Here is a 15,497-nt window from a genome sequence, read left to right on the forward strand (position 1 = left end):
GAACTTACCTAATGGCAGCTGAGGACAGGTCAGCCCGAGCGCCTCCTTACTCCAGGGGAGGGGGACGATGACAATACTGGGCTCTCGGGGCTCCTAGGGGCCCGCACACAAAGCTCTGGGCCCACGGGGGGGACACACACAAATACAGGGAGACAATAACATGGGGCACGTACAGATGGCATGGGGGCACGCAAGGAGGGCAGGGGGTCTGCGAAAAGTCCAGAAGAGGATGTGTGTGCGATGAATGAGAAGACCTGAAGGATGGGGGGGGGGGGGGGGGGCGACGGACAATACCCAGAAGGCACAAAAGATGGGCAAGTGAGGCGGCACAGGGAGGGCTGGATGTGATGGAGGGAGCGGCAGGCAGGGTGTGGGGTCTCTCGTACCCGCTCCTCACCACTGGAACATCCCTACAACAGCAGCGTCTCCGTCACAATCACAGCACTTGTCACATCAAAAGAGGTTGCCATGACAACAGCTCCATGTTACTGAAAAGAGGCGTGACTCTACTCCTCGGCGTCCGCCCTCCCTCCCCCCACCCAAAGGCAGACTGACACCACCCGGGCTCACCCCACCCCCCCCTTCCTGCAGCTGGACGACACCTCCCCCCACCAAGAGCCCATCCCCCACATTAACCTGTAATCAATAAGATGAGACAGGGACAAGTACAGGGCGCAACAGAAGAGATACAAAGTATCCAGAACCCCTGACATATAGGATCCAGAACCCCTGACATATAGTATCCACAACATATAGGATCTAGAACCCCTGACATATAGTATCCACAACATATAGGATCTAGAACCCCTGACATATAGTATCCACAACATATAGGATCCAGAACCCCTGACATATAGTATCCACAGTATATAGGATCCAGAACCCCTGACATATAGTATCCACAGTATATAGGATCCAGAACCCCTGACATATAGTATCCACAACATATAGGATCCAGAACCCCTGACATATAGGATCCAGAACCCCTGACATATAGTATCCACAACATATAGGATCCAGAACCCCTGACATATAGGATCCAGAACCCCTGACATATAGTATCCACAGTATATAGGATCCAGAACCCCTGACATATAGTATCCACAACATATAGGATCCAGAACCCCTGACATATAGTATCCACAACATATAGGATCCAGAATCCCTGACATATAGGATCCACAACATATAGGATCCAGAACCCCTGACATATAGGATCCACAGTATATAGGATCCAGAACCCCTGACATATAGTATCCACAGTATATAGGATCCAGAACCCCTGACATACAAGATACAGAACCACTTACATGCAGGATCCAGAACCACTGACATATAGTATCCACAACATATAGGATCCAGAACCCCTGACATATAGGATCCACAGTATATAGGATCCAGAACCCCTGACATATAGTATCCACAACATATAGGATCTAGAACCCCTGACATATAGTATCCACAACATATAGGATCTAGAACCCCTGACATATAGTATCCACAACATATAGGATCCAGAACCCCTGACATATAGGATCCACAACATATAGGATCCAGAACCCTGACATACAAGATACAGAACCACTTACATGCAGGATCCAGAACCACTGACATATAGTATCCACAACATATAGGATCCAGAACGCCTGACATACAGGTTCCAGAACCACCGATATATAGGATCCAGAACCACCGACCTTTAGAATCCAGAACCCCTGACATACAGGATCCAGGACCCCTGACATATAGTATCCACAACATATAGGATCCAGAACCCTGACATACAAGATATAGAACCACTCACATGCAGGATCCAGAACCCCTGACATATATAATCCAGATCCCCTGACATATAGAATCCAGAAGCACTAACATACCGGATGCAGAATCACCAACATATAAGATCCAGAACCATATAGAATCCAGATCTGCCAGAGCCAATGACATACAGAATTCAGAATCAAAGACATACAGGCTCCAAAAATATCTGAGACATACAAGATCCAGAGCTGTCACATGCAGGGTCAAGAATATATAAAATACATGATCCAGAACTCTGACAATCTAGACCTGTCACTACCAGAAATAGTGACATACAGCATACAGAGCTGTCATATCCAGAATCACTAACATACCGGATCCAGAGCTGTCACATCCAAAATATCTGACCTATAGCATCCATAGCTCTCACCTCCAGATTCACGGACATACAGGATCCAGAGCTCTCACATTCAGGCTCAACAAACAACATCCAGAGCTGTCACATCTAGAACTACTGACAAACATTATCCAGAATATCTGACATACAGGATCCAGAGCTCTCACCTCCAGAATCACTGACATAAACATCCAGAGCTGTCAACATTCAGAATCACTGACATATAGTATCCAGAGCTGTCCAGGATCACTGACACACACCATCAAGAGCTTTCACATCTAGAATCAATAATATAAACCATCCACAGCTGTCACATCCAGAGTCACTGACAAACAATATCCAAAATCAGTTACATACAGCATAGAGATTATTAATATAGATCTAGAGCCGTCACACCCAGAAATTCTGACATACAACACCTAGAGGTCTCAAGTCTAGAACCAATGACATACAGTATCTGGAGCTGTCACATCCAGAATCACAGACATAAAACATCCAGGTTTGTCATATCCAAAATAACTGGGACACAGCAGCTACAGAATACAGAGCTACCACATCCAGGATCACTGACATACGGTATCCAGAATGGTCACATCCAGAATTACTGGCATACAGTGTCCAGAGCTGACAGAATCACCTATATTCAGTATTCAGAAGATCCATATCTGCACCAGATACATAAGGTCAGGTGTGATATCTTCTGGAGCTGCACCAAGAACTGACTGTCCTGATCACCATTATACATTATGCAATCAAATACGGAAATGGGACTTTCACATTTTGCTGTCATGACAATCTAGTGATGATTTCCATGTGATCAGGGCGGGATCCATTCTGCACTTCCATCTATTTGCCGCATATGTCACTAGTGATCGGAGTTCTCTGCTGTCTTTCCAGTATGTACTTTGGAGGCGCACGGACACAGCTTTAGACCTTATTTTGTTTGGGGGAGGGGGATAAGCAGGCAAATTCCATCTCATGAAATACTTCATTCATTGAGCCTTTAGTTCCCCTTTCTCTGTCCGCAGACCTCCACTGTCCCGCAAAATTTAGCAAAATAGTTGACTAAGAAGAGGGGAGAGGAGGGGGATGCAGCTGCGACTTTTCCATCTGAGTGTGTGAGGCTGCATGCTGTGAGAGGGGAGAGGGAGCAGCAGGGGGAAGTATCAGATTGGCTCAGAGTACATGGCACAGCGATGACATCACACCAGGAAGAGCCCGCCCACTCAGCAAGCATGCACATTACACTCCATATTCCCATCTAGTATACATCTCAGCAGGTCGCTTTATGGACTGGTCGTCTGTGTTTTGGTCTCAGCAGGGGCGAGTAAGTAATTACATTATGTCTGCGGCGGCCTCCGGCCTGATCTCAGGGGAGAGGGAGGGGGTGGAATCATATATAACAGGGGTAGGGAACCTTCGGCTCTCCAGCTGCTGTGAAACTACAACTCCCATCATGCTCCATTTACTTCCATGGGAGTTCCAAGAACAGCAGAGCCAGTATGCATGCTGGGAGTTGTAGTTTTGCAACAGCTGGAGAGCCGTACGTTCCCTACCCCTGATATATAAGATACCCCCCCCCCCCCCATAAGGTTATAATACAATTCAACCAGCTGGGTGACAACTCCTCTCGGGAGACTGGATGGACAATAACCCTCAATTAGATTTTACTTAAAGGGATTGTCAATCACCAGGAACCTGAGACGGATGACTCGATGACTCCATTTTCGCAGGTGAGGGGGCTGTGCGCACGCCGCAGTTAGCGAAATTTATCATTTATAAACAGCCAACAATTGTAGATGGTCCTTATTAAAGGGGCGCTCCCCTGAAAAGTGGCCCCACATCCCTAAAATATGGCATCTTTGTAATGGTTTTATGTTATACATATTTACGTGTCAATTCTGGAACAGTTTTCTTTGCAGCAATCACCTCCTTTACATCACAGACAGGATTGCAATAGAAGATAACACCTCCATAGATAACACCACTGAGCCATCATCATGACATCACTACTGACCATAGATGATGTCACAGCTTATCTCCTCCCCCTCCCTGTACTGAGCAGGTCTAGAGAACTCTCCCCTGACTGTGCTGTAAAGCAGATCACTAAATGCTGTTAACAGGGCAGAGAAGAAGCTCAGACAAAATGGCCATCCCCATAATCCAAACTATTTATTATACCTTGCACCCGTTTTCTGGAGAGTTCTACAGGAAATCTATATCAGTTTCTAACTCCCTATTCTGGGCGCAGGGTCTCGGGATAATCTAGCACCTATTAGGCCTCACTGATTCTGGATTACAGAGGTATCCCGCTATATACACTATATACAGAGTATGGGATGAATGTCTGGTCCCATCAATCAAGACCCCAAGTGATCGGGAGAATAGGAGCCTGCACTCGCCCCCTAGTGGCCCATATGTATACAGTAGTGGCGCACGCTCAGACACCGCTGTATTCACTACTATAGAACTTTTGGTGATAGTTCTTCCAAAAAATCTCATAGGTGTGAGTTGAGCATTCACATGGACCAGTTGGGAGCACTTGTGGACCCCTGTTCTTGTGGCCAACAAGGGCGGCTTCCCCAGCAGTGAGACATTCGTGGCCTTTCCTGTGGATACGGGGTTAAGCTCAGTAGCGGGAAACCCCTTTAATATAAATGTATTGTGTTAGTACTTTTTTGTATAAGCTGTGGTCCTGACTTCCTGCTAAACTCAGCAAACCCAGCTGCAGTGTAAAGCATGGAGGAGAGACCGAGTCGTATCTGTGACTGCCGCAACTCAAGTGCTGACACCTTATATACACATCAGAGTCCATGGAAGGAATATCAGACACAGTCCTAGATCCGGATAAATAAACCGCCGTCCTCCTCACCTGTCCAATGCCCGTCTGGACGATTTTGATCCCGGTCTCACTGTGCAGGTCGGACTTCAAAGCCACTGAAAGAGGAAGAAATGTAAAAAATGTGTTTTTTCTTTACTTAGCTGCTTTTTTTTTCTTGCCATAATACAAATTCTACCAGTCTATTCAGTAGCACTATCAGCTGTGTATCCACCTGATGGTCCCAACCCCATTTATAAGGCAAGAAATCCCACTTATTAAACCTGACAGCATGGCACACCTGTGAAGTGAAGACCATTTCAGGTGACTACCTCATGAAGCTCATCAAGAGAATGCCAAGAGTGTGCAAAGCAGGAATCAAAGCAAAAGGAAGCGAGAATATAATACAGATTGTCAGTTGTGTCACACTTTTTTGTTACGTATATAATCCCACATGTGTTACTTCTGAGTTCTGATGCCATCAGTGTGATCTACAATTGTCATAGTCATAGAAATACAGAAAACTCTTTGAATGAGAAGGTGTTTCCAAACTTTTGGCTTTTACTGTAGACGGTGCATTGTAGGCAGACGGTCTGGATCTATAGGCACTATATACTGTATACACCATAGACTACTAGGATGTAACATTATATAGGGATGGGACTTTATATCATATCAAACATCTTTATCATTTCCTTACACATTTTTGGATACTTATCCTTTAAGACCACAACCCCAAATTTAAGGTGCAGTTTGTTAATTTTACAAGTGTGTTTGACCTTTAACATTAAGAAATGACACCGAAAACCTCATCAAAATGGCAGTCAGTTGATCTATCCACCAGATACCGGGACCCCACACAGATCAGTTTTGGACTGGAGATTCCCACAGACGGCTCCTAGTCAAGTGCAATTCCCAGCACCACCACCATACAGAGGAGGGGGCTGCTGCGCCTCGTCTATTATTTGAATAGGAGAACCTGCACGCACTCCCGGTCCATTGCTGTAATTTCTGCACCTACAAGCTGCCGCTACAGCTGATCTGTGCAGGGTCTGAGTACAGACAACCACAGATCACATACTGATGACCTGTCCTTTGGATAGGTCATCAGTATGAAAACTTATTTTGGGACTGGAAGATCCCTTTAACTGTGCCTATCTGCACTGTGTGATTGCCCCCTTAACAAGCTGTATACACAGCACTAATCTCAGTAACAGGAGACGTCAGCTCTGTAGTGCCACCATGTGGTAGACCTCAGGTGCTGCAGTCTCTTATCTAGTCTCTATCAAATATTCAAATGAATGGCAAAAGTTTCCCTGAAAGATGAAACAATGAGATGTTATATATTATATTAATCATTATTATTATGGTTATTAATATCATCCAGACTCCACTCACTTGCATGGTTGGTGATATCAGTCAGGGTCAGGTTTTGGCGATTTTTTCTGATCCGGAACGTGACAGCCGATCCAGCCATACTGTAGAGAGAGAAGAGGAGGTTGAGTCCCGGGACCAGAAATCTTATCAATGATCAATGTCCATTTATTAACAAAACAAAACCAAAAACAGAGATGTAGCAGAGCTGAGTTTGTTGGAATTTGGAATGTTTCTTTTGCGCTCCATAATTTTTCTACAAGTTAACCAATTTATATGTAGTTATTAATACCAGATAGAGAAATCTTTTTTTTTTTTTTTTCAATTTTTTTTTTTTTTTTTGTCAATTTTCTGATTGTAAATTATTTTATTCAATTTTCTGTCCATGATTATGGGGGCGGCCATCTTGTCTGAGCCTCTCCTCTACTCTGTTAACAGCATTTAGTGATCTGCTTTACAGCACAATCATGGTCATAGGCGGCAGTAGACTCATTGAGGTCTATAGGAGAGTTTTCCAGACATGCTCAGTGCAGGGAGGAGGAGGAGGAGATGATCGGTGACATCATCTATTATTGGTAGTGATGTAATAGTGGCTCAGTGGTGTTATCTATAGAGGTGTTATCTTTTATTGTAGGTGACGTTTGCAAAAAAAAAAAATCCTTACAAAAATGTCAGTCTATTATTAGGCTTAGTGATCAGAGTTAAAATTGCATGCTTTTGTACTTTAAAATTGGCAGCAACATGGAAAAAATTTTTTAAAAAATTCTTGGTTTAAAAATTGGGTAATTGGGTAATACATGTGCTTTATTACAAGTCATAATATAACCTGATGCACGGATACACAGAAGTCTGCAATAATCAGGTTTGATAAAACTCTAAACTTTCCTTAATCCACAAAAAATACATAAACAGCGGATAAAACAGGGCCAAGCGTCCTCCACCTGGTGCATTAGTCATAGTCAGTGTTTCTTGTTTGCTTTGTGGCTTTACCTGCAGACAAGAGACATTGATAGAAGTTGTGTCAAAGGACGAATTCAGCTCTGCTACATTCATAGAGTACAATGTGGATACAGCGCAGGGGATCCCTTGTTATTCTATGTGACTGATAGAGCAGACTCATTGCCATGGCCTGGTCAGCCTGGCAGGATGGAGTTATGCCTCGAAGGGGTACTTGTCCTCCTTGAGGAGATCAAGGCGGCGAAGGCAATAATCCTTGGGAAAGGAGTACGCAAATTACCTCTGCTAAGTATGCAAATATATGTAAATGAACTGTTAATTTGCATAAATGTGTGCCTGTCACATCTGTCTGGGAGAGGTAATAATATGTGCACAGGAGTGAGTGTGCACATATTAGGGGCAAGTATCTGATACTATATATATATATATATATATATATATATATATATATATATATATATATATATATATATATACACACATATATAGTCACTAACATTTCAGACAACTTAGTCTCATGTCATATGCTATAGAGCGGGTGATTCTGGACCAACAAGTCCTGCACTTTAACTATAAATGTCTCTGCTTCCTGCCCTGAAAACCTTCTCTAAAGTTCCTGCCACTAGGTGTCTCCCTTCTAGATGATTTGCAGTTCAAAGCCTGTTGCTCTCCAAGGTCCCTCCATAGTTACCATTAAATAAGTAAGAATGGATGACAGTGAGTAGAGGGGGAGGTTCTGTGACTACAGATGGGAGGGGTTGATTCTCCTCAAAGCCTCACACACATATCTGCAAACTGTTACTTTGTGCAAAGGCCTGAACATTCTGCAAACGTAAGAGCTTACACTGTAAGAAAAGTCTTCTATGTGCTTGTATCTACTTCTGGCTCCTTGTGTGATTACAGATGCGATGTTATTCAGGGACAGCAGCAGTTTTACGGTCTGTCCTCATGCATAGTTTTTATTCCCAGTCTTTCAGCTGTATACCTGCATGTATTTGCCCTCTATTTACATTTCAGTGTTCCTGGATCTTCTAAATTATGATCACGTATTGGTTTGCAATTGTACAGTTACTCCTGGCAGAATGACAACACAGTATCAGTAATGGATAGGGGAGGAGTCAGACTATTCCTTATTGTACACGCCCACAGCCAACACAGAGACAAATGTAAAATGTGCAGCAGCTATAATCGGGAAATGAGGAGCAGATAATCTAATAGGACATCTTGTATGAAGCCTTGTACAGTCATAGAACAGACTGCCTAGCAAGACCCGGCACATGTTTCAACTTTTATGAAAACTCATAAACCCTTTAAAGGGCTGTCCAGGAATTGGGGCAACCCGTAAGGTGTAAAAAACAAACAAACAAAAAGACCACTATAACCTGCAATTTTCACCCTTGCCACTAAGCCTACTAATAGACTGAAACTTTACTGATAAAAATATTTAATCTAATAGCAATTACCATGAGAATATATTAGAATATCACATTGATTGTAAAGATAATGACTGCTGCGCCTTAAGAAGTCAATGTAACAATGATAAGCAGATGAATACAATATGGAGCATTATACTGTGTATAGGGGATAATATGGAGCATTATACTGTGTATAGGAGATAATATGGAGCATTATATTGTGTATAGGGGACAATATGGAGCATTATATTGTGTATAGGGGACAATATGGAGCATTATACTGTGTACAGGGGATAATATGCAGCATTATATTGTGTACAGGGAATAATATGCAGCATTATGCCTTGTATAGGGAGCCAATATGGAGCATTATACCGTATATAGGGGGCAATATGGAGCACTAACTTCTGCCCGCAACTTCGTCTGCGGGTTGTTGTTGGCGATGAGCCGCTTATATTTAGCGAAATGTGGTTGGCGATGATCCACCTGCGGCCGCGTCTCGGCTCTGCTACATCTGTGCATATGTGCAGCTGTATGTACATCCCTATAGAGAGCAGAGCAAGCTGTGCTACCGCGCTGCCTAAGCTCTGCTACATCTGGCAATTTGGATCAGAGGGGTTGTCTTGTGTGAGTGTCCTAGCAGCGTCTGTGTTAGACATGGATGAACGGCTCCTGCTGAAGTTTGACACAGTTTGCCCTTCTCACCCAGCAGAGTCTGAACAGCACATGGCCTCGTGTTACACACACAAACTGCTACCGCGCTGTCTCAGCTCTGCTACATCTGGCAATTTGGATTACAGGGGTTGTGTGAGAGTGTCTGAGCAGCTTCTGTGTTACAAACAGCTGAACGGATGTTGCTGAAATGTGCCACAGTTCTCCCCTCTCCCCCATCAGAGGCAGAACAACACATTCCCCGTCGTACTCACTGAAACTCTACACCCGATATACTCCTCTTGTCCAGACACATCCTGCATGTTTTGTAGTCTCCTGATCTTCGATGAGACTCCATTTTCTTCAGCTATCACACTGTCCAGCTTCATCCAATATAGCTCCGCCCACAAATTAGCATGTAGCTCCACCCACTGCATAGCCTGATCCTATCAGAGAACGGTTCAAGGACCTGTGATGACATCATCACAGGTCCTTTAGTGTTGTGTGAACCTAAATTCCTTCATAGCAGTCGTGTAGGGACGTCATTTACTGGGATAAAAAGTAGCCTATGTTTTAACCGGGGTTCCTATCTATGTATGTGGCAAAATTCAGGCAAATTTGTTCAGCTGTTTTTGAATGATTGAGGAACAAACATCCAAACACACAAACTGTCACATTTATAATATTAGGATTATACTGTATATAGGGTCAATATGGAGCATTATACTGTGTATAGGGGATAATATGGAGCATGGGGTTCACTACCAACAAACTATTATTATATTTGGGGGCCTTTTCAGACCCTGGAGCAGGGGTAGGGAACGTACGGCTCTCCAGCTGTTGCAAAACTACAACTCCCAGCATGCATACTGGCTCTGCTGTTCTGGGAACTCCCATGGAAGTGAATGGAGCATGTTGGGAGTTGTAGTTTCACAGCAGCTGGAGAGCCAAAGGTTCCCTACTCCTGCCCTGGAGTATAATGATTGGAGGCCCCAGGAGGTGAGGAAACTAAAATCTCCTTTCTCAGTCTTTAGCTCCCTTCTATGACATCACAGACGTGGGTTATGCCAGCGTTATGCATTTTGACAGCAGCCTGACCATCGTGATGTCACTAAAGAGGCCTGAAGACAGCAGGGAGTCGCAGCCCTACTTACCACTCCTTGCTCCTGGCCATGGCCTCCTTTGCTTCCACTTCAGCCCATTTAGGGGCCCAGATCCAGGGCCAGCGTCAGCACCGGGGGCCCCAAGCTCCTGAAGGGCCCACTCGGCCACTGGATGCTGACTGTGGCGGCTGTTTTTTTTCTAAATAGACTGTTACTTGCTAGACTGCATGACTTACAAGTTGGTGGCGCCCTCCATGGGTAATGCCGGATACAATATGGTGTTGGCCCACCCTTAGCCTTGATGACGGTTTCCACTCTCGCAGGCAGACGCTCAATCAGGTGCTGGAAGGTTTCTTGGGGAATGGCCGCCCATTCTTCATGCTACACTGAGGAGAGGTATCGATGTAGGTCGGTGAGGCCGGGCACAAAGTCGGCGTTCCAAAACATCCCAAAGGTGTTCTATAGGATCCAAGTCAGGACTGTGTGCAGGCCAGTCCATTACAGAGATGTTATTGTGGTGTAACCACTCCGCCACAGGCCGTGCAGTATTAACAGGGGCTCCATCGTGTTGTAAGATGCAATCGCCAGCCCCGAATTGCTCTTCAACAGTGGGAAGCAAGAAGGTGTTTAATACATCAATGTCGGCCTGTGCTGTGATAGTGCCACGCAAAACAACAAGGGGTGCAAGCCCCCTCCATGAAAAACACCGCCACACCATAAGACCACCGCCTCTGAATATTACTGTTGGCACTACACACGCTGGCAGATGACGTTCACCGGGCATTCGCCATACCCACACCCTGCCATCGGATCGCCACATTGTGTCCCGTGATTCGTCACTCCACACAACGTTTCTCCACTGTTCAATCGTCCAATGTTTACGCTCCTTACACCAAGCGAGGCGTCGTTTGGCATTGACCTGCGTGATGTGTGGCCCCCAATCACCTGACCACGTTCGAAGTCCGTGAGTTCCGCGGAGCGCCCCATTCTGCTCTCTCACGATGTCTAATGTCTACTGAGGTCGCTGATGTGGAGGACCTGGCAGTAGGGGGCAGCACAAGGCACCTAATATGAAAAACATGTCTTTTTGGGGGTGTCTGGATACTTTTGATCACATAGTGTATATACAAAATATAGTGTACCTTTTTTTAAAAAAAATGTAGATTGTGAGCCCCATATAGGGATATATGATATAGAGTACAAAAAGTACATTTTTTTCCCCATCAGTATGTCTTTGTAGAATGGGAGGAAATCCACACAAACACGGGAGGAACATACAAACTCCTTGCAGATGTTGTTCCTGGTGGGATTTGAACCCAGGACTCCAACAATGCAAGGCTACAGTGCTAACCACTGAGCCACCGTGTTGCCCCCATGTATAGAGATATATTTCTATTATATATTTATTTATTTTCTATCCGTACATTGTACTAGTATATAGAGAGATTGTCTATTATACATATGATAAATAGGCAATATTTTTTTCTAAGGAAAACATTAAGAGACATATCTAATACAAATGATTAAATTAAGGCTTTAGGAATATTTTATTATGAAATAAATCTATCTATACTTCAGTATCACAAAAAATATTTCTGGTAATCAGAAATTGGCGTAAATATTAATTGTTTATTTTAACTAACTACTAACAACCTGGGGTCTAATATTATTCGGGGTCCGGGTATATGTACCTGTGCCCCTTTATGAAGGCCACATCCCTTAATTTAAAAAAAAAACAAAAAAACAACCCTTTTACATGACTTCACAAGAAGTCGGGATCTCCCAGGTTGACGTCTCACACAAGAACCTGCCAGACTCAGTCTCATCGATCTGATATCACATAAATGCTGCCTTTATTGTATTCCATCTATTGTTTAGTTTTTATTGCTTGTGTTTATTTCCTCCTGTTTACCTTTAGAGGGCATCTAGAATTGTCCTGCCATGCCTTGCCCTCTGGGTCAGACCCTGTCCTGGCTCTGGTTCCTTGTGCTGGTCCCGACCTCAGCCTTGTTTTTGAAGAGCTACTTCTACTCCCTTTGCTACGTTCCTGACTACACACCTGTATTACCTCTGGCTTTAATACTCTTCTAGTGATGATCCTTGGCAAAGTTCTTCCTATGCTACTATTGCTTCAAGTTGTGACTAATCTAGAGATTACAACCTGGGCACCTTCTTGAAGCAAAGTCTATACTTCATTATGGGGGTTAAGACAGACTTTCCAAAATTCTAAGGCAGATGCCCTGCAAACATTTCCATACATAGCTGGTGTTGTCTACCTTTGTGGGACATGGCAGGCTCTATTTTTGTGACATGGACATATAAAATTACTGCGAGCCTAGCGGATGCCGGAGCATTACACCAGGGCTCTGAGATTCGCCTGCTTGTTCTGGCCCTTTCTTCAGGATGTACATTTTTTCCTATCAGTATGTCTTTTTTGGAATATGGGATGGAAATCCATGCAAACACGGGGAGAACATACAAACTCCTTGCAGATGGTTTTATGCCCTTGGTGGGATTTGAACACCAGGACTCCAGTGCTGCAAGGCTGCAGTGCTAACCACTGAGCCACCGTGTGGCCCCATTCCCCTGCTGTGCTGTGTACGCAAAATGGTTCCAGATTGTTTGTAAAGCTGCTTTATTTTTTCAGTGCAAAGGAGCAAAGAAAAGGTTGCAAAAGTATAAACACCCTTCTATGTTAATGTTCTGACTGGGTTTACAAGAAATGCAGAGATGAGCGAATGTATAATATCTGGTTATAATACAGATCTTTATTTCACCTTCATGGGGTGGGGGAGGGGGGATCTGTAGTAATTTGACTGCTGGTAATTTTTTTTTATAGATTCACTCACCTCTAGTTTTTGGGGCCGCCATCACGTGTAAACTAGGCCTTGGCCTCGTGTGTCTATTTTAGATGACTGTCTATCGCTACGGATTATAGATTGTTCTTCCTCACCTGACGTTGATGAAGCTGGAAGTGGACATGGGGATGCGTTGCGCCAGGAAATCCAAGAGGCGATACCCATTATACAGGCTCAGAGGCCTACAGAGAAAGGCAGAGGGGTGCAGGTAAGCCAAGGGCTGTGGCCCTTCCCAATTTTAAGTGACCTTCCAACCCCCATAGATGTTAATGGATGTCACTGTCCTTGCCAGGTGACTGTCATGTGATTTCAGGTCTACAATTGTTCTCAGCATTTTGTAACTTTTATCTAAAAGCTTAAAGTCCTATACATTGCATGCATTCCACCTTCTATGGGCCACACCAGATCCATGGTTTGTCTGGACTAGGACACCCATTTCCATGTACTCTGTTAGTCCCCTTGTACCGCACCCTCATCTATTAGCCATGTTGTGGAGGACCCAGAAATGGGACCTGTGTAATACTTCACTTCACCAGTGGAGGCACTGCAGACAAACTGAACAGTTATTAGCAATTTCCCTTACAGATTCTAACCGATCACCGAGGATCCTGCAGAAGTCATCAGTCCATCACCTAATAAGACTGTATTGTCCAAAATGGAGAAACCCTTTAAGTATATGATTTTGCATCAGTAAATGGACCTATTAGTAGTGGGATATCCCCTCTCATTATATGGTAGGCATCAGCAGATATTACTGGTGTATATTTTCATCCCAACTACTGTCCCAGGTAAGTGAAGTTCTACCTTGGATGGTGATCACATACCGATCATATATATATATATATATATATATATTATATATATATATATATATATATATATATATATATATATATATATATATATATATATCACATGTAGGAGCTGCACTCCATCTTTATAGGCATAGTGGAGACCCACGGCAAAGAGGTTCCTTCTCTGGAGGACTCACCACAGCCATGCATTATATGGTCAGCCACTCACTCTAATTAGGGCAATGTAATACTCCATTTTGCCTGTAGTGGCCACTGCAGCACGTACTGATTTACGGTAGTAAGCAGCAATCTGGTGATCGTCTATAAACCATCCCTGGTAATTAGAGATGAGCGAGTAGTATTCGATCGATTGCCTCGCTCCCATAGGAATGCGTGTAAGCGGCCGAACACCAAGGGGTTAAGCGCATCAAATATTCACTCCGCTTAACCCCTTGGTGTTCGGCTGCTTACACGCATTCCTATGGGAGCGAGGTATTCGATTGAATACTACTCGCTCATCTCTATTGGTAATGAAACTCTAACACATAAATATTTGGAGGGGGTCCCACATCCCAAGACTCCCATCAATGAGGAGAATGGGGTTGCCTGAATCCCATGTACCCACAGTAGCATGCAGGTGGGGAGCTGGAGAGGAATATTCGTTGCATAACTGCTAATAAAAGTGTAACATTGCTGTATTTGACTAATTTTTGGTTAGGATAAAAAACTGTGTGTGTATATAATATAGTATTATTTCTGTCTATGGTATATAGCAGCTCTATTTTGTATTTGGTGATATTATTTCTGTGTGCACTATATGGCAATATTATCTGCAAACTGTAGAACGGTATTTGTTGTACAGTGTGTGGTAGCTTAATTTTGTATAGTGTATATGATGACATCTATGTGCACTATATAGCAGTATTAATTATATATAAACAAGATAGCAGTATTATTTTCGTGTACAATATATAGCAGCTTTATGCTTTATTTTGCATACTGTGTATGGTGACATTGTTTATGTATACAATATAGCAGTATTATGTCTGTGTACACTGTATAGTAGCTTTATGCTTTATTTTGTATACTGTGTATGGTGACTGTTTATGTGTACACTATAGCAGTATTATTTCCGTGTACACTGTATAGTAGCTTTATGCTTTATTTTGCATACTGTGTATGGTGACATTGTTTATGTGTACAATATAGCAGTATTAATTATATGTAATCTATAGAGCAGCTTTATTCTGTATACAGTATATGGTACAATTTATTATGCTTGCAGTTTATGTCAGTATCATTTGTATATTGCGGCACATTGTAGTATTTGTACAGTATGGCGGTAATATCCACTGATATTATGGTACGA

The 15,497-nt window shown here is 43.4% G+C and overlaps 1 protein-coding gene across 2 annotated transcripts in view; it reads right to left on the reverse strand.

Annotated features, from left to right (window-relative positions):
• Window positions 1–15,497, reverse strand: part of PTPRN (protein tyrosine phosphatase receptor type N) — a 62,509-nt gene that overhangs the window by 14,898 nt on the left and 32,114 nt on the right. Inside the window, exons 10-12 of one of the 2 annotated variants that reach the window (XM_075284602.1) lie at window positions 13,430–13,516; window positions 6,375–6,454; window positions 5,031–5,095 (exon numbers count right to left, since the gene is read on the reverse strand). In XM_075284602.1, the coding sequence (XP_075140703.1) occupies window positions 5,031–5,095; window positions 6,375–6,454; window positions 13,430–13,516 (232 nt within the window). The remainder of the gene's footprint in view (window positions 1–5,030; window positions 5,096–6,374; window positions 6,455–13,429; window positions 13,517–15,497) is intronic. The other variant, XM_075284603.1, reaches the window with a different exon arrangement.

The sequence above is a fragment of the Leptodactylus fuscus genome, chromosome 8 (assembly GCF_031893055.1).
Source record: "Leptodactylus fuscus isolate aLepFus1 chromosome 8, aLepFus1.hap2, whole genome shotgun sequence".
Lineage (NCBI taxonomy): Eukaryota > Metazoa > Chordata > Amphibia > Anura > Leptodactylidae > Leptodactylus > Leptodactylus fuscus.